This window comes from Musa acuminata, chromosome BXJ3-1 (assembly GCF_036884655.1).
Source record: "Musa acuminata AAA Group cultivar baxijiao chromosome BXJ3-1, Cavendish_Baxijiao_AAA, whole genome shotgun sequence".
NCBI lineage: Eukaryota > Viridiplantae > Streptophyta > Magnoliopsida > Zingiberales > Musaceae > Musa > Musa acuminata.
The window spans coordinates 43387087-43412056 of NC_088349.1; the positions used below are offsets into that span (position 1 = coordinate 43387087).

The 24970-nt window shown below is 36.8% G+C and overlaps 1 protein-coding gene across 16 annotated transcripts in view; it reads left to right on the forward strand.

Moving 5' to 3' along the window:
• Positions 1-2109: 2109 nt before the first annotated feature.
• LOC103973708 (alpha-N-acetylglucosaminidase-like) overlaps positions 2110-24970 on the forward strand; it is an 86286-nt gene continuing 63425 nt past the window's right edge. For 4 of the 16 annotated variants that reach the window (XM_065137259.1, XM_065137262.1, XM_065137261.1 and 1 more), the window contains exons 1-4: positions 2115-2420; positions 4804-4880; positions 5785-5996; positions 7816-7937. In XM_065137259.1, the coding sequence (XP_064993331.1) occupies positions 5979-5996; positions 7816-7937 (140 nt within the window). In that variant the 5' untranslated portion in view covers positions 2115-2420; positions 4804-4880; positions 5785-5978. Of the gene's footprint in view, positions 2421-2507; positions 3167-4803; positions 4881-5784; positions 5997-7815; positions 7938-24970 lie in introns of all 16 variants that reach the window. The other 12 variants (XM_065137269.1, XM_065137270.1, XM_065137275.1 and 9 more) reach the window with 9 other exon arrangements.

Sequence of the window (24970 nt, forward strand, 5' to 3'; positions counted from 1 at the left end):
CATACGTCAATCAAAGCACAGATTAAATCATAAACACATATCAATTAGTTTCATCATCAAAATCCGAGATTCAACATATGTGACTCTCTAGGCCTAATACCAAGCTGGCCATAAGTTGAACTTGTTAGAATCCCTTCTGACTTAGAACTTCTTCTAACTCAGTGAATTATTATCCTCATAATAATTCACTCAACTCATCGACTATGGATATACTAAGCAACTATGGTATAATCTATAGACGGTACAAGAGAATCTAATCCATTGGACCTATCTGTCCTCATTTACTATGTATTTAAAGTCTCTAATCCATCTAATATCCTAGAGATTGTATATTGGGCATGGTGTTGTCAGGCCCATATGGGATCCATCCTAGTCTCTTATTGAATTCTCTCAGAGAACTCATTCTCTCTCAATCTGAAGTGACCCTAGCTAGGGATTTGCTTGATTGAGAACATATGAGATATTTCTCTAATGATACTAAGAGTGGATGATCCTTTATTGATACCCAATTGCCTTATAAGGTTGGCTACTATTCCCAATAATGATTTGTACTAGATCTGAAACTTCTAAACCTATAAGTATGGTATCAAAGAATGAAGTACTTAAACAAGATATCCTTGGTGCCTCAAGTCTAAGGACTAGATACATAATTTAGACTACGGAATCATTATTTGACGATAAGGTATTATTAACCATTCAACATTCTGTAAGCGAATCATTTAGTAAACTAAGCACTTGCACTATACTCCTAGTGTTCTCACACAAACAACTATGAGACCAATTATCTCCATCATATTGATAAGTATATAATATATCAGTTTATCCGATTAGATGTCCGTAATCTATGACCATAAATATTTAAAATTTATGTTTAAAGATAAATTGGTCTAATTAATTATTATGATCTCTTCGTAATCTAATTCTCATTGCATAGTTTCATAAATATCATAATATATTTATTATATAATATAAAGTAAAAAATATCATAACTAAAAGTAACTATAAGAGATTAAGCAGCAAATTAATTGTGGGCTACATATTGTACATTAAATCATTATCAATATATTTTCTTATATAAGTAGAACCCTTAACACTTGTTCCCACAAGCTAATTGGCCTCGAGAGAGTTCACCTGAGTTTTTTCTTTTAGAAATCAGATTTTTATTCTCCCTTGTTTATGATGTAATTAGTTAAATTAATAAATAAATATTTATTTTTTCAAAAAAAATAATTGCAACAAGAAATTGTTTACATTGTCTTCGTGAGGACTTATGGACTCCTATGGCTGTTGTTGAGCATTGCAAACATCCTGAGCTTCCTTGAGTCACACAAGGTATGTCAGAATTTTAATACCTCATCTCCTTCGAATGTATTTACATGCCATGCATTTAGTATTTATTATCATCAAGAATTTTTATCCTAATATGTGCAATGTTGTCTCTTTTATAATCCTTGTTGTACGTATCCTATCGATGATAATGTAATAATCTAATTATACTTGAATATCAAATTATTCTATTGTAAAAATTAACTTGCTACAATCAATTAAGGGTAAAAAACTTGATATCAATAGTATTCTGACAAATCCATTATACATATTCAAAGTTTCGTAATGAAATATTTGCTCCTATAAAATTTTAATATAATGTATATGTTTACGGATGTGTGAATTCTATAATTTTAGGGTTTGATCGAATATAGGAAACAATTTGGGCTAACATGATGGATATTAGTGTAATTTTTGAAATGTATTGATTAGATTGGATAAAGTCTTGATAGATCAGTATATGGATAGATTGGATAAAGTCTTGATAGATCAAATCTCATTTTCTGACGTTTATGTTAACAAGAATAAATAAGAATTATGGATATTAAATTATACTTAAATGTAGAGGATGATACAAAAATCCCGAAAACCCTTGCCGGCCTGCGCTGTTCTCTTCTCCTGGCTTATGTAAGCACCGCGTCATCCTACATCCGTATCTAGTGTGAGCCGGGATACCAAAGGACACCTTCCGATTGGTTGTTTTGTGTGGGTCCAACAAAGAGAGTTATGAGGACCTTTCTGGTAGCGCATTCTCTCGTGCGTGGTGAATGGGACGGGACACAGGTGACACACCCCTTCCCCACTCACCCACTTAAAAATGCTCCGACCGGCCGGCCATTCCCATGGCTTCTCCTCGCCCGCAACCCGGAATCCGTCCCCTCTTCGCTCTCTTCCTCTCTCTTTTCTTTCTCGTTTTCCTCCTCCCATGGGCGGCCGGCTCTTCTCCGCTGGAGTCATCCCACCTTTATCGAGTCCTGCACATCCAAGAACGGGAGCGCTTACCGCCCGCCGTCCAGGTGGCCGCCGCCCGTGGCCTTCTCTCCCGCCTCCTCCCATTCCACGTTTCCAGCTTCGAATTCGAGATCGTTTCCAAGGTCGGCAAGTTCTTGATAATGTCTCTTACTAAGACAGACGATCAAAAAATATGAATACGTAGAATTTATTTCCTAAACTTGTTGCAGGACTACGCGTTTCTACATTTCTTGAAAGGTTTGTGTTGAATCGAGGCTTTATGGGTTTGATTCTTGATGTGCTAGATCGTTGGTTCTTGGATTTCTTTAGGAGGGTTAAATTATCTGGTTTCTGCTGAATTGGTTTCCTTCTTCGTCCATTTCCCCGAGTCTTGGGTTCCTTCCTCTCTCTCTTGTCTTTCTCCTAGGCCTCGTCGCATGGACGAATGGCTCTTCTCCGCTGGAGTCCTCCAATCTATATAGAGTCTTGTCGACATCCAAGAACGGAGGCCCTCGCCGCCGTCATCCAGGTGGCCGCCGCCCCTGGCCTCCTCGCCCGCCTCCTCCTTTTTCACGTTTCCAACTTCGAGTTTGAGATGGTTTCCAAGGTCGCCGACGTCTTTATTGCTAATTTCTCTTACCTTAGACAGACGATCAAATAATATGATTCTGTAGAATTTATTGCCCAAACTTGTTATAGGACTACGCGGTTCTGCATTTCTTGAAAGGTTTCTGCTGAATTGGGCTTTTATGGATTTGATTCTTGATGTGCTCTAGTGTGCTAGACCGTTGGTTCTTGGATTACTTTAGGAGAGTTGAATTACCTGAATCTTCAAAGGAGGAAAAAATTGACAAGTGGAAGTATTGGCATCATTGTATAGAGGATCATGGTATGTTATTCAAGAAATTCTTGCATTTCCATGCACTTTGGCAACATCTTCCACATTCAAACATGTACAGAAAATTATTACAAATGTTTGACCACCTTGCTTATTTGCCACTTCTTGTTAAGGGTGGATTACAGGCAGGAATTTGTATCAACTGTTGATCTCCTGTGTAATAATAGTAACTAGTGGCTACATAGTATCTAACAGTGACACTTCTGAATATTACAGTGGATTCAGTTAATAGTTAGATTACTTGGAAGCAAGAATGATGTAGGTCATGTAGCACAATTGTTTGTGTCTACAAGGAAAATTCTATGCATCAGTTTAGAACCTGATGACTGTTGATCATTTTAGTTTTCGTGATTAACATTAGGATGCATTAACATTTTCCAAGAACTAATTGCAATTAACAGAAAATAATTGCAGAGAACATAACTGAAGCTGCTGGATTATTTCCAAGAACTCTCAGGAACCATTTTTGGTAAGTGCAGAGTCGTTCTTATGATGAACTAAGTAATACATCTAAAATCGACCAACACTATATTGTGTTAAATTGAAAATTTGGACTAGCGACAAGATAGACTGATCAATGAAGCAGCAAATGGTATAGATGCATGAAGAACAAAACAAGCCATTGTCTCATCGAAACATCTGAGAATGCAAAATCTAGGACAGATAATGTGCAGATAACCTGAAAAATTCAGGACTCAGTTCGAAGGTTAAATCGACTCTAGCATCAAGGTCATAAAGACAAAAATTAGAAGGATAGAGATTTAAGTAACTGTTGTATATGGTTGGGTTATTTTGGTGCTTAGGTCCTCAAATATTCTTTTAGTAATTGATGAGGAACTTTGTTATTTCAAGTGGATGTAGCTATCATGACCTCGTTGATGCAATTGGAAGAAATGGAAAATTAGTAGCAAATGGTCATATCGAAAAACAATTTTGTTGATGTTAAAGTGCTACTGTTAACTTAATTAAAGGAGTCTACAAGTTAGTAAATATTTTGTGGAGAAAAGCAAAAAAGAAAATTGTTCAATATCCATAAGGGAATTGATTTATAGGAGGTTTTTCAGCAAGATACAAAGGACTGGCTTTTGGCTGATAATTAAATTGGATCTGCACTCTTCATTAGTGTATTTTACTAACTCCTTCGTGATTAGACTATATTAAAAGATCTAACATTTTCTGATGTGTCATGGACAATTGAATCTTGCTAATACTCAATGATTATTCCTTTTAAGTGTTCTGCAAACTCATTTATCTTTAGAAAGAAAATTGGGACATGGGTAAGGGAACTTAACATGTGTAACAAGTTCAAGTAGTTAATTCATGTTTAATATATTCTATTCAGTAATAGGTTCAAACAAGTATAAAAACTTTTGCTAGATGAAGGCGAATATAATATCCAATAGAGATACGTGGCAGATGAATACTTGAAATTTTAGATCGTTTAGTTGCATCTATTTGTTGATTGGAGTATTGTGTCAATCCTCTTTCAAAGTTCTATATTAATCAAGATATCTTTTGTATCTATATGATTGTAGTAATTGTCAACATCCAGATCATTTAAATGTTCAATTTTTTCATCACTGTATTCTCTGCTAAGTGGATAACACTTCACTGGACTTATTTTTAAGGAAACATGTGGTGGAGTAGCATGCTTCATTATTAGCAACCATCCATCATTAAGTACAAAAGGATTCCCAGAAATACTGTAAGTACCATTAATTGTTTTTCATATTTATATTGATTCATTCTTTTGTTCATTGATGGTATAGGTTGGTGATTTTGTAAATTGAAGATTAAAATGCTTATTTGCTTTGTTCTTTTATCAGATTGAACTTCACTGACAAAATATAGAAAAATCCATGAAGAGTATGGTCCTCAATGAAATTGCTAAAGTATAAGATTAGTAAAACAAGGCTAGATTGGTAATATTGTTAATTGGTTACTACATTATTGTTTTGGTCTTCCTCATAAGATGTATGATGGCAACCTCCTTATTTTTGATGGATGCTAATTTTTACTACATTATTATTTTGTTTTTCCTCATAAGATGTGGGAGGGTGACCTTCTTATTCTTGTTGAATGCTAATTTGGCACCAAGTCATCAACCAGGGTGAATAAGTTGGGAGTCAAATTACTTAAATGTAGCTTGGTTGTGTTGGATACAGTATGCAGAGGCATTCTTTTGTACTTTGTTGACATTTTTTATTCATTGGGTAAAGATGGAAGGGAGCTTGATTCTTCTATATCTGATTGGTTTTACTTACTGCTTTCCTTGGTCGATGCTGAAAATCCATCTAGTTGGCTTTCTTTCTTCCTTCTAATGGTTCTGTTTGTTAGACTGTGTCCATCAAGATATTGTGTGGGACAACATCTGGATGTCTTGGCCAATAAATTTGTTTCTAATTTATGGAACTCCTTTCCATCAAGATTTATGGATATCGGAATTTTGGTACAGAATTATGCTACTATAAGTTTTTGTATATGGTTTTTCATTTTTTTTTAATTAGTGAAATATGAAAGTATTTAAAAAATACTTCAGATGCTTATCCTGTAATTGTGCCTCCTGGTTTGTGTTCCAATATTGAAATACTCTGTCAATGTTTTAACAGAATCCAAGGGACAAGTGGTGTGGAACTTTCTGCTGGTCTCCATTGGTACTTAAAACACTGGTGTCTGATACACATATCTTGGGAGAAGACCGGTGGTCTACAGTTGTCATCTCTACCAAAAGTGGGCTCCCTTCCGCATGTTCCTTCGGCTGGTATTTTGGTACAAAGACCTGTTCCGTTGAGTTACTACCAGAATGCTGTTACATCCAGTTGTAAGTTACTTTATTATTTATTTTTTAAGTTGATTTGGCGCTCAATAGCCCCCTTAGTTTGGTCTAGAAGTCTATTAATGTGAGACAGAAGTATCTAATTTCATCTTGATAGCTATTATTTGAAATTCACTTTCTAGTTTTTATATTACTTAAAAGCTACACATAAAGTTGAAACGAGTTTAATCTAGTCTGAAAATCCAAGAAACCAACTTTTGGCATGTGTATGTATGAGAGCTAGCATAAGGACATTTTTTCTTTTAGTTTCGTAAATTTTAGTGAATACTACTACAAATTATTTGAGCATCTTATGTACTTCGGTACATTATTTATCCTCAAAAGAAGAGAAATAAATGGATAGTTTCACTGTTTTTGAACAACATAGCTATTAGTTAAAATAAAATACGAAAGCTGGAACAAAGAGGTAAAATTAACGTGATTATAACCTCCATGAAGTTCCATTCTTTATACCATTCACTTCAGAGCATATAATGGAGGTTCACATTTAAAAATGAAATATATTTTTTTGTTTGATTTTTTTGGATTAAATTTGCTGAACTGAGTGCTAATTTGCTCCACTTTCGGCTTTATACATGGTTGCTTGTCACCATCTATAAGCATATCAGACTCCATAATTTGTTATAATCTAGCCTCATGATATTTGTGCTTTCTATATGTTTCTAACTGAAATTTGGATGGGCCAGAAAATGTTTGTACTAGATGTGGATTCAGCACCTACATAGGTGCAGATGTTACATGTACAATCATGGTGGTTGCCTCCAAGTTCTAACTAACATTTTACAATCATAGAAGTTAAACCTACTGAAACATGTGCTAAGAGATAGTAAATCTGTTAGAATGTCATAGTCCTTAAGTCCATCTAGGTCAATTAGCTATTTTTAGTGATTACATTCTCTAGAATGTTTCTTCATTATGCATCTAGTAAAAAATTGTTTCGCAAAAGAAATGAGGATATGTTTAATAAATCATTAATTTCATGAATAGATTTCTCTCCACTATTAGTTGGGCAGCAGGAAGCGACATTTTCCAAGAATGGCAAGTTTGAGCCATTTGATTTATAGTCATTTCAGTGTCTTTGGACCATGGAGAGTCATCATCTGTTGTATGCTTAAACTCATCTAAAATATATAGTCAGTTACCATGACATATGTTTGTTGCCATTTAGTTCCATTGCTGGTGACCTCTTGACTGCTGACTACCTGGTTATTGACCCCTCCAGCAACTACCTACCAAGTTGTCGGTCATCAACAAATAACTATCCATAACTGTTCGGCCATCAACACGTTGTTAGATCAGTGTTGTCAATCCATTTAAATTGTCAGTTAACTTTTTTTAATGCAAATGGTTCAATTTACTTTAAACACTGAATTCTGTCATATAACAACAAGTTCAATTAGTTTATGGTTATATTTTGTAAATGCTTTCACTTCTCCAGCACTTCCATGGTGCATTGAATGTGTGTGCATGGTGCATTTTAACTGACACATTGCGTGAGCTTTTTACTACTTTGCGCTGCCCTTGTACTCGTTTTACATAATGTTGGCATGCCCTCGTGCTAATATTTGTCCATGATGGTAACATTCTAGTGTGAGTTTGTGTTGCTTGTACTTGCGACCCTTGATTTTGCTAGAACCTTTACGGTGTTTGGATAAATTGGCTAAGATATTGATGCATAGTTTATGATGTGAAATGCCAGCCCTTGGAACTGCCTCGGGTGGCATTCTAGGGGATGACACCCCAGTTGTATGCTATTTATATTTGTTTCTTCCATGTTGTGAACTTTGTTTTTTATTGTGTTAAGATTCATATGCATGGTGGAGTTGGGAAAGATGGGAGAAGGAAATTGATTGGATGGTTCTCCAAGGGGTCAACTTACCACTTGCTTTCAATGGGCAAGAAGCCATTTGGCAGAAAGTTTTTGAGGTACAATACTTTTCTTTTTCTTCTATCAGTGTCCTTTGCTATTAGTTTGTCAAGGTATAATACCTCAATATATGTAACTTTTCTATCAAACATAGAGCAACAAATGATGTTTTGCCTGGACTGGTATGTACATAACAGTCCTGGTGTGTGAACCAGTATGTGGACTGCCCCCGTTTTGGACAGTTCAACCTGCCCATATAAAATGTAAAAAATATGTTTGCACCTTTGCCCTAATCGTGCACGTCATTACCTTGTACATTGTTGCTCTGCACCACCTTTGCCCTAATCGCATCTCAATCACACAGGATACATCATGTGATGTCGCCACTCACCATCTCTGCGCACAGCCACCTAGCGCATACACCTCTTCTCCTCTTCCTCCACTGCCTCCTTTTCTTCCTTCCTTTACTGTGCCTTCGCCTTCTCCTTCATCTTCACTCATACATACCAGTGTACTGGTACCGACCGGTCCAGGTCTGGCTAGGGAATAATATGCATCCAGTATGCACTAGATGACAATCCTTTTTATATAGTTTGAGATGTTAGTTCCTTACGGATGTAACTTTGCATGCTGCTTTTTTGTACAAGACAATATTTTGCTTCTCATCCCTGTACCATAATTTTTAGCTCTCTCATCAGTCCATTGACCATTCAAGACTCTACTAACCATGGTTTGCCGTACCGAACTATACCGCCCGGTACGGGCGGTACGTACCGGTCCGACATGCTTTCGGTACGCGGACCGCATCTTACCGGTCCGACACTGTAGCAGTACTGTAGCTCGGCACGCCTGAATATACCGCTCGGTACACCTGGGTGTACCGCTCGGTATACCGTACCGTACCGGTACCGAGCCCAGGTCGAAACTCCGGTACGGTACGGTATTGCGAACCTTGCTACTAACAATAGGTCAACTATGGAGTACAACTCACAATGAGGAGGTTCCTTTGGTGATTTGACAGTATTTGATACTGGCCGTCAATCTAATGTCAATACCCTGGAGCAAGGTTTTAAATACCGGTTCGTACCGACGTATTGAGCTCCGCTCGGTACAGCACGTACCGTTGGTATGCCAGGGTATACCGATGGTACATCCAAAAACTTAAAAATACCTACACTTACCATGCCTCAGCAATGGTCGAAATCTGGGGCGGTATTGGTCAGTACGCCTCGGTACCAGTCTGTCATGGGCAAAACTGTAAACATGGCTTTTAATGTAATGCTTATGTATGTCCGTGTATTTTGGTTTGTTCATGCGTTGCACAACATGTAGAGGGACAGTCGAAGGCTTAACAACCCCATTTTAGTTGAGTTTGGTGGCCGTTTTAGGCTTGTAAATAAAGGTTGTGTCATGTGGACACTTGTGAGAGATATTTGGTCTATAGTGGACCATTTTGGATCCTTTGTTGTGCGACCGTTCAGAGCTTGTAAAGTCTGTTTGTAATTTGCATTGGCTATGCAAGTGTTTTTCGAAATGTTTGCTTGTGGATCCCGAGTGAGGCGCTTTCTCTAACCCGTTTTCTCTTTTGTAGGTCTTAAGGGACCATTAGATGTTTCGGAGAGACTGACCTTTGCGGATGGACACGCAACGGTGCCGCACGACTTAGGCAAAACCAGCTAAATCCATGACAGATGGTATCAGAGCTGGACAAGCACTCATAGAAACACTTGACATGCAAACGTGGGGGACTTAGCGGGACTGCATTGAGGGCAGCCCGCACGCGCGACCGTTTAGGGGAAAGCGGGCATGGAGATGTAGGAAAAAGGAGTCGCTAAGAGGAGCGGGCATCTGAGATTGGCATTCAGAGGAATGACCAACCCTTCGCGCAAGAGGCATCACGAGGATAAGCAAGTTGGGAAGAATACGTAGCGGTTATAAAGTTTACGCAGAGTCGAGGTTCGATCAGTTTTTTGTGCACCGTCTCGAATATTCGAAATATTGACCATTCCAAACATATTAGCTCTATGGAAGTTGTTTAAGCTGGGTTTTGCCAAAAGACGTGACGGTAATCAAGTTTGCAAAGAGTGAAGGTTTGATCGGTTTTTTGTGCTCCCTCTCAAAAATTTAAAATATTGACAATTCCCAATATATTTGTCTTCGGGAAGTCGTATATGCTGGGCTTCGTAAGAAAACGTGGCAGTCATAAATTTTGTGCAAAGTCAAGGTGTGATAGGTTCTTTGTGCACCATCTCAAAAATTCAAAAAATTGATCATTCCCAAAATATTTACCCTAGGGAAGTCCTATGAGAATGGTTTCACAGAAAAACATGACGGTCATAAAGATTGCGCAAAGTCAAGGTTCAATCGGTTTTTTATGCACCGTTTACAAATTTTATTGACCATTCCCAACATATTTGCCTTAGGGAAGTTGTATAAGCCTGGTTTTGCAAAAAAAATATGACGGTTATAAAGTTTGCTTAAAGTTGAGGTTCGAATTTTTTTTTTGCACCATCTCGAAAAGTCAAAATATTGACCATTCCCAACATATTAACCCATGAAAATTTGTACGAGCCAAGTAGGTAGCCCTAGGGAGAAGCAACCATCGCCCCTGCCACAAGTCACCCTCGCACTCGCCATTGAGGGCACGGGAGTGCGTGCTGCCCGTGAGGTGCCCTTACACTCAGTCGCTTCTTGTCGCCTATCGCAAGGGTCGCTTCCCTACCTCTTCTCTAGCCGAGAACTATCAATCATTGGGATATTAGCCCTAGGGAAAGTTGTAAAAGTCTGGATTAAAAAAAAATATATTACGATCATAAAGTTTTTGCAAAGTCGAAGTTTGATTAGTTTTTTGTGCATCATCTCGAAAATTTAAAATACAGACCATTCCCAACACATTTTCCCAAGGGAAGTTGTTAAGCTTAGTTTCACGAAAAATAATGACGGTCATAAAGATTGCCCGAAGCTGAGAATCGATTGTCTTTTGTGGACCCTCTAAAAAATTTACAATATTGACAATTCCCCTTTTATTAGCTTTCGGGAAGTTGTTTAAGCTTAGTTTTGCTCTTGTTCAATCAAACTTCTATTGGGCCTAAGATGTTTAGAGATGTGGAGAGACATGTATAGCAATGTCGAGTGTGTCATTTGGCAAAAACAAGAAGTTGTATAAGCTTAGTTTCGCAAGAAACATGGCTGTCATAAAGTTTGTGCAACGTCGGGATTTGATCGGTTTTTTGCACAGTCTCGAAAATTAAAAAAATTGATCATTATCAACTTATTTGCCCTAGCAAAGTTGTTTGTGCAAGGTTTCACAAAAAATAGTGTCAGTCATAAAGTTTGTGTAAAGTCATGGTTCAATTGGTTTTCTGCGCACCATCTAAAAAATTCAAAATATTGACAATTCCCAGCATATTAGCATTATGGAAGTTGTTTTAGCCTGGTTTTGCAAAAAAACATGTTAATCAAAATGTTTGCGCATAGTCCAGGTTCGGTCGGTTTTGTGAGCCGAAAAAGCTTGGTTCGAACAGTATTCTATTCACAATAAAGTAACGGTCATAAAGTTTTCGCAATGTCTTGAGATGTGGAGGGACATGTATAGCAATGCCGAGTGTGTCATTTGGCAAAAACAAGAAGTTATATAAGTATAGTTTCGTAAGAAACACGGCCGTCATAAAGTTTGTGCAACGTCGGGATTCGATCGGTTTTTTGCATAGTCTCTAAAATTCAAAAAATTGATCATTATCAACTTATTTGCCCTAGCAAATTTGTTTGTGCATGGTTTCACAAAAAATAGTGTTAGTCATAAAGTTTGCGCAAAGTCATGGTTCAATTGGTTTTCTGCGCACCATCTCAAAAATTTAAAATATTGACAATTCCCAGCATATTAGCATTATGGAAGTTGTATAAGCCGGTTTTCGCAAATAAAAGTAGCGGTCATAAAGTTTGTACAAAGTCGAGGTTCCAATAGTTTTTGCGCATCGTCTTGAAAATTCAAAATATTAACCATTCCAAACATATTAGCCCTAAGGAAGTTGTAAAAGCTTGGTTTCAAAAATTCAAAATTCAAAAATAGTCCTAAATTTTGAATAAAGTCAATGTTGGATCCGTTTCCTATTCACTATTTCAAAAATTCAAAAAATTGATCATTCCAAACATATTTTGTCCATGAGATGTCGTAGGAGCATAGTTTCAGAAAAAAAATGTCATAGTTATAAAGTTTTTGCAATGTCGAGGTTCGATCGATTTTTTGCGCATCGTCTCAAAAATTCAAAAAATTGATCACTCCCAACATATTTGCCCTAGGGTAGTCAGTATAAGCATAGTTTGGGAAAAAAATGTGACAGTCATAAACATTGCGAAAAATCGAAGTTCGATTGTTTTTCGCACACCATCTCGAAAATTCAAAATATTGACCATTCCAAACATATTAGCTCCAAGGATGTTGTTTAAGGTTGGTTATGCAACAAAATTTGACGGTTATAAAGTTTACGTAGAGTCGAGGTTCGATCAGTTTTTTGTGCACCATCTCGATTATTCGAAATATTGACCATTCCAAACATATTAGCTCTACGGAAGTTGTTTAAGCTGGGTTTTGCCAAAAGACGTGACGGTAATCAAGTTTGCAAAAAGTGAAGGTTCGATCGGTTTTTTATGCTCCCTCTCAAAAATTTAAAATATTGACAATTCCCAATATATTTACCTTCGGGAAGTCGTATATGCTGGGCTTCGTAAGAAAACGTGGCAGTCATAAATTTTGTGCAAAGTCAAGGTGTGATAGGTTCTTTGTGCACTATCTCAAAAATTCAAAAAATTGATCACTCCCAAAATATTTACCCTAGGGAAGTCCTATGAGAATGGTTTCACAGAAAAACATGACGGTCATAAAGATTGCGCAAAGTCTAGGTTCAATCGGTTTTTTATGCACCGTCTACTAATTTTATTGACCATTCCCAACATATTTGCCTTAGGGAAGTTGTATAAGCCTGGTTTCGCAAAAAAATATGACGGTTATAAAGTTTGCTCAAAGTTGAGGTTCGAATATTTTTTTTGCACCATCTCGAAAAGTCAAAATATTGACCATTCCTAACATATTAACCCAAGAAAATTTGTACGAGCCAAGTAGGTAGCCCTAGGGAGAAGCAACCATCGCCCCTACCACAAGTCACCCTCGCACTTGCCATTGAGGGCACGAGAGCGCGTGCTGCCCGTGAGGTGCCCTTGCCCTCAGCCGCTTCTCGCCGCCTATCGCAAGGGTCGCCTCCCTACCTCTTCTCTAGCCGAGAACTATCAATCATTGGGATATTAGCCCTAGGGAAAGTTGTAAAAGCCTGGATTAAAAAAAAATATATTACGATCATAAAGTTTTTGCAAAGTCGAAGCTCGATTGGTTTTTTGTGCATCATCTCGAAAATTTAAAATACAGACCATTCGCAACACATTTTCCCATGGGAAGTTGTTAAGCTTAGTTTCACAAAAAAAAAATGAGGGTCATAAAGATTGCCCGAAGCTGAGAATCGATTGTTTTTTGTGGACCCTCTAAAAAATTTACAATATTTACAATTCCCATTTTATTAGCTTTCGAGAAGTTGTTTAAGCTTAGTTTTTTTCTTGTTTAATCAAACTTCTATTGGGCCTAAGATGTTTAGAGATGAGGAGAGACATGTATAGTAATGCCGAGTGTGTCATTTGGCATAAACAAGAAGTTGTATAAGCTTAGTTTCGCGAGAAACATGGCCGTCATAAAGTTTGTGCAACGTTGGGATTTGATCGGTTTTTTGCACAGTCTCGAAAATTCAAAAAATTTATCATTATCAACTTATTTGCCCTAGCAAAGTTGTTTTTGCAAAGTTTCACAAAAAATAGTGTCAGTCATAAATTTTGCGCAAAGTCATGGTTCAATTGGTTTTCTGCGCACCATCTCAAAAATTCAAAATATTGAAAATTCCCAACATATTAGCATTATGGAATTTGTTTGAGCCTGGTTTTGCAAAAAAACATGTTAATTAAAAAGTTTGCGCATAGTCCAGGTTCGGACGGTTTTGTGAGCAGAAGAAACTTGGTTCGAATAGTTTTCTATTCACCATAAAGTAACGGTCATCAAGTTTTCGCAATGTCAGGAGATGTGGAGAGACATGTATAGCAATGCCGAGTGTGTCATTTGGCAAAAACAAGAACTTATATAAGCTTAGTTTCGCAAGAAACATGGCCGTCATAAAGTTTGTGGAATGTCGGGATTCGATCGGTTTTTTGCACAGTCTTGAAAATTCAAAATTTTGATCATTATCAACTTATTTGCCCTAGCAAATTTGTTTGTGCATGGTTTTCATAAAAAATAGTGTCGGTCATAAAGTTTGCGCAAAGTCAAGGTTCAATTGGTTTTCTGCGCACCATCTCAAAAATTCAAAATATTAACAATTCCCAGCATATGAGCATTATGGAAGTTGTATAAGCCAGTTTTCGCAAAAAAAAATATCGGTCATAAAGTTTGTACAAAGTCGAGGTTCGAACAGTTTTTGCGCATCGTCTTGAAAATTCAAAATATTAACCATTCCAAACATATTAGCCCTAAGGAAGTTGTAAAAGCTTGGTGTGAAAAACAAACTTATAGTCATAAATTTTGAATAAAGTCAATGTTGGATCGGTTTTCTATTCACTATCTCGAAAATTAAAAAAATTGATCATTCCAAATATATTTTGTCCATGAGATGTCGTAGGAGCATAGTTTCAGAAAAAAAACGTGATAGTTATAAAGTTTTTGCAATGTCAAGGTTCGATCGATTTTTTGCGCATCATCTCAAAAATTCAAAAAATTAGTCACTCCCAACATATTTGCCCTAGGGTAGTCAGTATAAGCATAGTTTGGGAAAAAAATGTGACAGTCATAAAATTTGCGAAAAATCGAAGTTCGATTGTTTTTCGCACACCATCTCGAAAATTCAAAATATTGACCATTCCCAACATATTAGCTCCATGGATGTTGTTTAAGCTTGGTTATGAACAAAATATGACGGTTACAAAGTTTACGCAGAGTCGAGGTTCGATCAGTTTTTTGTGCACCGTCTCGAATATTCGAAATATTGACTATTCCAAACACATTAGCTCTAAGGAAGTTGTTTAAACTAGGTTTTGCCAAAAGACGTGACGGTAATCAAATTTGCAAAGAGTGAAGGTTCGATCGGTTTTTTGTGCTCCCTCTCAAAAAATTAAAATATTGACAATTCCCAAAATATTTGCCTTCGTGAAGTCGTATATGCTGGGCTTCGTAAGAAAACGTGGCAGTCATAAATTTTGTGCAAAGTCAAGGTGTGATAGGTTCTTTGTGCACCATCTCAAAAATTCAAAAAATTGATCATTCCCAAAATATTTACCCTAGGGAAGTCCTATAAGAATGGTTTCACAGAAAAACATGACGGATATAAAGATTGCGCAAAGTCAAGGTTCAATCGGTTTTTTATGCACCGTCTACAAATTTTATTGACCATTCCTAACATATTTGCCTTAGGGAAGTTGTATAAGCCTGGTTTCGCAAAAAAAATATGACGGTTATAAAGTTTGCTCAAAATTGAGGTTCGAATATTTTTTTTGCACCATCTCGTAAAGTCAAAATATTGACCATTCCCAACATATTAACCCAAGAAAATTTGTACGAGCCAAGTAGGTAGCCCTAGGGAGAAGCAACCATCGCCCCTGCCACAAGTCACCCTCGCACTCGCCATTGAGGGCACGGGAGCGTGTGCTGCCCGTGTGGTGCCCTTGCACTCAGTCGCTTCTCGCCGCCTATCGCAAGGGTCGCCTCCCTACCTCTTCTCTAGCCAAGAACTATCAATCATTGGGATATTAGCCCTAGGGAAAGTTGTAAAAGCCTGGATTAAAAAAAATATATTACGGTTATAAAGTTTTTGCAAAGTCGAAGCTCGATTGGTTTTTTGTGCATTATCTCGAAAATTTAAAATACAAACCATTCGCAACACATTTTCCCAAGGGAAGTTGTTAAGCTTAGTTTTACAAAAAAAAATGACGGTCATTAAGATTGCCCGAAGCTGAAAATCGATTGTTTTTTGTGGACACTCTAAAAAATTTACAATATTGACATTCCCATTTTATTAGCTTTCGGGAAGTTGTTTAAGCTTAGTTTTGCTCCTGTTCAATATTGGGCCTAAGATGTTTAGAGATGTGGAGAGACATTTATAGCAATGCCGAGTGTGTCATTTGGCAAAAACAAGAAGTTGTATAAGCTTAGTTTCGCAAGAAACATGGCCGTCATAAAGTTTGTGCAACGTGGGGATTTGATTGGTATTTTGCACAGTCTCGAAAATTCAAAAAATTGATCATTATCAACTAATTTGCCCTAGCAAAGTTGTTTTTGCAAGGTTTCACAAAAAATAGTGTCAGTCATAAAGTTTGCGCAAAGTCATGGTTCAATTGGTTTTCTGCGCACCATCTCAAAAATTCAAAATATTGACAATTCGCAGCATATTAGAATTATGGAAGTTGTTTGAGCCTGGTTTTGCAAAAAAACATGTTAATCAAAATGTTTGCGCGTAGTCCTGGTTCGGTCGGTTTTGTGAGCAGAAAAAGCTTGTTTCGAATAGTTTTCTATTCACCATAAAGTAACGGTCATAAAGTTTACGCAATGTCTAGAGATGTGGAGAGACATGTATAGCAATGCCGAGTGTGTCATTTGGCAAAAACAAGAACTTATATAAGCTTAGTTTCGCAAGAAACATGGCCGTCATAAAGTTTGTGCAACGTCGAGATTTGATCGATTTTTTGCACAGTCTCGAAAATTCAAAAAATTGATCATTATCAACATATTTGCCCTAGCAAATTTGTTTGTGCATGGTTTCACAAAAATAGTGTCAGTCATAATGTTTGCGCAAAGTCAAGGTTCAATTGGTTTTCTACGCACCATCGCAAAAATTTAAAATATTGACAATTCCCAGCATATTAGCATTATGGAAGTTGTATTAGCCAATTTTCGCAAAAAAAATAACGGTCATAAAGTTTGTACAATGTCGAGGTTCAAATAGTTTTTGCGCATCGTCCTAAAAATTCATAATATTAACCATTCCAAACATATTAGCCCTAAGGAAGTTGGAAAAGCTTGGTTTCAAAAAGAAACTTATAGTCATAAATTTTGAATAAAGTCAATGTTGGATCGGTTTTCTATTCATTACCTCGAAAATACAAAAAATTGATCATTTCAAACATATTTTGTCAATGAGATGTCGTACGAGCATAGTTTTAGAAAAAAAATGTCATAGTTATAAAGTTTTTGCAATGTCGAGGTTCGATCGATTTTTTACGCATCGTCTCAAAAATTCAACAAATTGATCACTCCCAACATATTTGCCCTAGGGTTGTCAGTATATGCATAGTTTAGGAAAAAAATGTTACAGTCATAAACTTTGCGAAAAATCGATGTTCGATTGTTTTTCACACACCATCTCGAAAATTCAAAATATTGACCATTCCCAACATACTAGCTCCATGGATGTTGTTTAAGCTTGGTTATGCAACAAAATTCGACGGTTATAAAGTTTACGCAGAGTCGAGGTTCGATCAGTTTTTTGTGCACCATCTCGAATATTCGAAATATTGACCATTCCAAACATATTAGCTCTAGAGAAGTTGTTTAAGCTGGGTTTTGCCAAAAGACGTGACGGTAATCAAGTTTGCAAAGAGTGAAGATTCGATCGGTTTTTTGTGCTCCCTCTCAAAAATATAAAATATTAACAATTCCCAATATATTTGCCTTTGGGAAGTCGTATATGCTGGGCTTTGTAAGAAAACGTGGCAGTCATAAATTTTGTGCAAAGTCAAGGTGTGATAGGTTCTTTGTGCACCATCTCAAAAATTCAAAAAATTTATCATTCCCAACATATTTACCCTAGGGAAGTCCTATTAGAATGGTTTCACAGAAAAACGTGACGATCGCAAAGATTGCTCAAAGTCAAGATTCAATAGGTTTTCTATGCACCGTCTACAAATTTTATTGACCATTCCCAACATATTTACCTTAGGGAAGTTGTATAAGCCTGGTTTCGCAAAAAAAATATGACGGTTATAAAGTTTGGTCAAAGTTGAGGTTCGAATATTTTCTTTGCACCATCTCGAAAAGTCAAAATATTGACCATTCCCAACATATTAACCCAAGAAAATTTGTACGAGCCAAGTAGGTAGCCCTAGGGAGAAGCAACCATCGCCCTTGCCACAAGTCACCCTCGCACCCGCCAAAGATGGCACGGGAGCGCGTGCTGCCCGTGAGGTGCCCTTGCACTCAGTCGCTTCTCGCCGCCTGTCGCAAGGGTCGCCTCCCTACCTCTTCTCTAGCCAAGAACTATCAATCATTGGGATATTAGCCCTAGGGAAAGTTGTAAAAGCCTGGATTAAAAAAAAAATATTACGATCATAAATTTTTTGCAAAGTCGAAGCTCGATTGGTATTTTGTGCATTATCTCGAAAATTTAAAATACAGACCATTTCCAACACATTTTCCCAAGGGAAGTTGTTAAGCTTAATTTCACAAAAAAAAAATGATGGTCATAAAGATTGCCCGAAGTTGAGAATCGATTGTTTTTTGTGGACCCTCTAAAAAATTTACAATATTGACAATTCCCCTTTTATTAGCTTTCGGGAAGTTGTTTAAGCTTAGTTTTGCTCTTGTTCAATCAAACTTCTATTGGGCCTAAGATTGTTAGAGATGTGGAGAGACATGTCTAGCAATGCCGAGTGTATCATTTGGCAAAAACTAGAAGTTGTATAAGCTTAGTTTCGCAAAAAACATGGCCGTCATAAAGTTTGTGCAACGTCGTGATTTGATCGGTTTATTGCACAGTCTCGAAAATTCAAAAATTTGATCATTATCAATTTATTTGCCCTAGCAAAGTTGTTTGTGCAAGGTTTTACAAAAAATAGTGTCAATCATAAAGTTTGCGCAAAGTCATGGTTCAATTAGTTTTCTGCGCACCATCTCAAAAATTCAAAATATTGACAATTCCCAGCATATTAGGATTATGGAAGTTGTTTGAGCCAGGTTTTGCAAAAAAACATTTTAATAAAAAAGTTTGCGCATAGTCCAGGTTCGGTTGGTTTTGTGAGCAGAAAAAGCTTGGTTCAAACAGTTTCCTATTCACCATAAAGTAACAGTCATAAAGTTTTCGTAATGTTTAGCGATGTGGAGAGACATGTATAGCAATGCCAAGTGTGTCATTTGGCAAAAACAAGAAGTTATATAAGCTTAGTTTCGCAAGAAACATGGCCGTCATAAAGTTTGTGCAACGTCGGGATTCGATCGGTTTTTTGCACAGTGTCGAAAATTCAAAAAAATGATCATTATTAACTTATTTGCCGTAGCAAATTTGTTTGTGCATGGTTTCACAAAAAATAGTGTCAGTCATAAAGTTTGCGCAAAGTCAAGGTTCAATTGGTTTTCTGCGCACCATCTCAAAAATTCAAAATATTGACAATTCCCTGCATATTAGCATTGTGGAAGTTGTATAAGCCAGTTTTCGCAAAAAAAAGTAACGGTCATAAAGTTTGTACAAAGTTGAGGTTCGAATAGTTTTTGCGCATCATCTTGAAAATTCAAAATATTAACCATTCCAAACATATTAGCCCTAAGGAAGTTGTAAAAGCTTGGTTTCAAAAACAAACTTATAGTCATAAATTTGAATAAAGTCAATGTTGGATCGGTTTTCTATTCACTATCTCGAAAATTCAAAAAATTGATCATTCCAAACATATTTTGTCCATGAGATGTCGTAGGAGCATAGTTTCAGAAAAAAAACGTGATAGTTATAAAGTTTTTGCAATGTCGAGGTTCGATCGATTTTTTGCGCATCGACTCAAAAATTCAAAAAATTGATCACTCCCAACATATTTGCCCTAGGGTAGTCAGTATAAGCATAGTTTGGGAAAAAAATTGTGACAGTCATAAACTTTGCGAAAAATCGAAGTTCGATTGCTTTTCGCACACCATCTCGAAAATTCAAAATATTAACCATTCCCAACATATTAGCTCTATGGATGTTGTATAAGCTTGGTTATGCAACAAAATTTGACGGTTATAAAGTTTACGCAGAGTCGAGGTTCGATCAGTTTTTTTGTGCACTGTCTCGAATATTCGAAATATTGACCATTCCAAACATATTAGCTCTAGGGAAGTTGTTTAAGCTGGGTTTTGCCAAAAGACGTGACGGTAATCAAGTTTGCAAAGAGTGAAGGTTCGATCGGTTTTTTGTGCTCCCTTTCAAAAATTTAAAATATTGACAATTCCCAATATATTTGCCTTCGGGAAGTCGTATATGCTGGGCGTCGTATGAAAACGTGGCAGTAATAAATTTTTATGGAAAGTCAAGGTGTGATAGGTTCTTTGTGGACCATATCAAAAATTCAAAAAATTGATCATTCCCAAAATACTTACCCTTGCGAAGTCCTATGAGAATGGTTTCACAGAAAAACATGACGGTCATAAAGATTGCGCAAAGTCAAGGTTCAATCGATTTTTTATGCACCGTCTACAAATTTTATTGACCATTCCCAACATATTTGCCATAGGGAAGTTGTATAAGCCTGGTTTCGCAAAAAAAATATGACGGTTATAAAGTTTGCTCAAAGTTGAGGTTCGAATATTTTTTTACACCATCTCGAAAAGTAAAAATATTGACCATTCCTAACATATTAACCCAAGAAAATTTGTACGAGCCAAGTAGGTAGCCCTAGGGAGAAGCAACCATCGCCCCTGCCATAAGTCACCCTCGCACCCGCCATTGATGGCACGGGAGCACGTGCTGCCCGTGAGGTGCCCTTACACTCAGTCGCTTCTCGCCGCCTATCGCAAGGGTCGCCTCCCTACCTCTTCTCTAGTCGAGAACTATCAATCATTGGGATATTAGCCCTAGGGAAAGTTGTAAAAGCCTGGATTAAAAAATATATATATTACGGTCATAAAGTTTTTGCAAAGACGAAGCTCGATTGGTTTTTTGTGCATCATCTCGAAAATTTAAAATACAGACCATTCCCAAAACATTTTCCCAAGGGAAGTTGTTAAGCTTAGTTTCACAAAAAAAAATTACGGTCATAAAGATTGCTAGAAGCTGGGAATCGATTGTTTTTTGTGGACCCTCTAAAAAATTTATAATATTGACAAATCCCCTTTTATTAGCTTTCGGAAAGTTGTTTAAGCTTAGTTTTGCTATTGTTCAATCAAACTTCTATTGGGCCTAAGAAATTTAGAGATGTGGAGAGACATGTATAGCAATGCTGAGTGTGTCATTTGGCAAAAACAAAAAGTTGTATAAGCTTAGTTTCGCAAGAAACATGGCCGTCATTAAGTTTGTGCAACGTCGGAATTTTATCGGTTTTTTGCACAGTCTCGAAAATTTTAAAAATTGATCATTATCAACTTATTTGCCCTAGCAAAGTTGTTTGTGCAAGGTTTCACAAAAAATAATGTCAGCCATAAAGTTTGCGCAAAGTCATGGTTCAATTGGTTTTCTGCGCACCATCTCAAAAATTTAAAATATTCATAATTCCCAGCATATTAGAATTATGGATGTTGTTTGAGCCTGGTTTTGCAAAAAAACATGTTTTGTCCATCAGACGTCGTAGGAGCATAGTTTCAGAAAAAAAACGTGATAGTTATAAAGTTTTTGCAATGTCGAGGTTCGATCGATTTTTTGCGCATCATCTCAAAAATTTTAAAAATTAATTACTCCCAACATATTTGCCCTAGGGTAGTCAGTATAAGCATAGTTTGGGAAAAAAATGTGACAGTCATAAACTTTGCGAAAAATCGAATTTCGATTGTTTTTCGCACACCATCTCGAAAATTCAAAATATTGACCATTCCCAACATATTAGCTCCATGGATGTTGTTAAAGTTTGGTTATGAACAAAATATAACGGTTATAAAGTTTACGCAGAGTCGAGGTTCGATCAGTTTTTTGTGCACCGTCTCGAATATTCGAAATATTGACCATTCCAAATATATTAGCTCTAGGGAAGTTGTTTAAGCTGGGTTTTGCCAACAGACGTGACGGTAATCAAGTTTCCAAAGAGTGAAGGTTCGATCGGTTTTTTGTGCTTCCTCTCAAAAATATAAAATATTGACAATTCCCAATATATTTGCCTTCGGGATGTCGTATATGCTGGGCTTCGTAAGAAAACATGGCAGTCATAAATTTTGTGCAAAGTCAAGGTGTGATAGGTTCTTTGTACACCATATCAAAAATTCAAAAGACGTTGTTTATTAGCTTTCGGGAAGTTGTTTAAGCTTAGTTTTGCTCTTGTTCAATCAAACTTCTATTGGGCCTAAGATTGTTAGAGATGTGGAGAGACATGTCTAGCAATGCCGAGTGTGTCATTTGGCAAAAACTAGAAGTTGTATAAGCTTAGTTTCGCAAAAAACATGGCCGTCATAAAGTTTGTGCAACGTCGTGATTTGATCGGTTTATTGCACAGTCTCGAAAATTCAAAAAATTGATCATTATCAATTTATTTGCCCTAGCAAAGTTGTTTGTGCAAGGTTTTACAAAAAATAGTGTCAATCATAAAGTTTGCGCAAATTCATGGTTCAATTAGTTTTCTGCGCACCATCTCAAAAATTCAAAATATTGACAATTCCCAGCATATTAGCATTATGGAAGTCGTTTGAGCCTGGTTTTGCAAAAAAACATTTTAATAAAAAAGTTTGCGCATAGTCCAGGTTCGGTCGGTTTTGTGAGCAGAAAAAGCTTGGTTCAAACAGTTTTCTATTCACCATAAAGTAACGGTCATAAAGTTTTCGCAATGTATAGAGATGTGGAGAGACTTGTATAGCAATGCCGAGTGTGTCATTTGGCAAAAACAAGAAGTTATATAAGCTTTGTTTCGCAAGAAACATGGCCGTCATAAAGTTTGTAGACGTCGGGATTCGATCGGTTTTTTGAACAGTCTCGAAAATTAAAAAATTGATCATTATCAACTTATTAGCCCTAGAAAATTTGTTTGTGCATGGTTTCACAAAAAATAGTGTCAGTCTTAAAGTTTGCGCAAAGTCAAGGTTCAATTGGTTTTCTGCGCACCATCTCAAAAATTCAAAATATTGACAATTCCCAGCATATTTGCATTATGGAAGTTGTATAAGCCAGTTTTTTCAAAAAAAAATAGCGGCCATAAAGTTTATACAAAGTCGAGGTTTGAACAGTTTTTGAGCATCGTCTTGAAAATTCACAATATTAACCCGAACATATTAGCCCGAAGGAAGTTGTAAAAGCTTGGTTTCAAAAACAAACTTATAGTCATAAATTTGAATAAATTCAATGTTGGATCGGTTTTCTATTCATTATCTCGAAAATTCAAAAAATTGATCATTCCAAACATATTTTGTCCATGAGATATCGTACGAGCATAGTTAAAAAAAAAAAACGTAATAGTTATAAAGATTTTGCAATGTCGAGGTTCGATCAATTTTTTACGCATCGTCTCAAAAATTCAAAAAATTGATCACTCCCAACATATTTGCCCTAGGGTAGTCAGCATAAGCATAGTTTGGGAAAAAAAGTGACAGTCATAAACTTTGCGAAAAATCGAAGTTCGATTGTTTTTCGCATACCATCTCGAAAATTCAAAATATTAACCATTCCCAACATATTAGCTCCATGGATGTTGTTTAAGCTTTGGTTATGTAACAAAATTTGACGGTTATAAAGTTTACGCAGAGTCGAGGTTCGATCAGTTTTTTGTGCACCGTCTCGAATATTCGAAATATTGACCATTCCAAACATATTAGCTCTAGGGAAGTTGTTTAAGCTGGGTTTTGCCAAAATACGTGACGGTAATCAAGTTTGCAAAGAGTGAAGGTTCGATCGGTTTTTTATGCTCCCTCTCAAAAATTTAAAATATTGACAATTCCCAATATATTTGCCTTCGGGAAGTCGTATATGCTGGGCTTCGTAAGAAAACGTGGCAGTCATAAATTTTTGTGGAAAGTCTGGGTGTGATAGGTTCTTTGTGGACCATCTCAAAAATTCAAAAAAATTGATCATTCCCAAAATACTTACCCTTGGGAAGTCGTATGAGAATGGTTTCACAGAAAAACATGACGGTCATAAAGATTGCGCAAAGTCAGGGTTCAATCGGTTTTTTATGCACTGTCTACAAATTTTATTGACCATTCCCAACATATTTACTTTAGGGAAGTTGTATAAGCTTGGTTTCGCAAAAAAAATATGACGGTTATAAAGTTTGCTCAAAATTGAGGTTCGAATATTTTTTTTACACCATCTCAAAAAGTCAAAATATTGGCCATTCCCAACATATTAACCCAAGAAAATTTGTACGAGCCAAGTAGGTAGCCCAAGGGAGAAGCAACCATCGCCCTTGCCACAAGTCACCCTCGAACCCGCCATTGATGGCACGGGAGCGCGTGCTGCCTGAGAGGTGCCCTTGCACTCAGTCGCTATTCGCCGCCTATCGCAAGGGTCGCCTTCCTACCTCTTCACTAGCCGAGAACTATCAATCATTGGGATATTTGCCCTAGGGAAAGTTGTAAAAGCCTGGATTTAAAAAAAATATATTACGGTCATAAAGTTTTTGCAAAGTCGAAGCTCGATTGGTTTTTTGTGCATTATCTCGAAAATTTAAAATACAGACCATTCCCAACACATTTTCCCAAGGGAAGTTGTTAAGCTTACTTTCACAAAAAAAAATGACGGTCATAAAGATTGCCCGAAGCTGAGAATCGATTGTTTTTTGTGGACCCTCTAAAAAATTTACAATATTGACAATTCCCCTTTTATAAGCTTTCGGAAAGTTGTTTAAGCTTAGATTTGCTCTTGTTCAATCAAACTTCTATTGGGCCTAAGATGTTTAGAGATGTGGAGAGACATGTATAGCAATGCCGAGTGTGACGTTTGGCAAAAACAATAAGTTGTTTAAGCTTAGTTTCGCAAGAAACATGGCCGTCATAAAGTTTGTGCACCGTCGGGATTTGATCGGTTTTTTGCACAGTCTCGAAAATTGAAAAAATTGATCATTATCAATTTATTTGCCCTAGCAAAGTTGTTTGTGCAAGGTTTCACAAAAAATAGTGTCAGTCATAAAGTTTACGCAA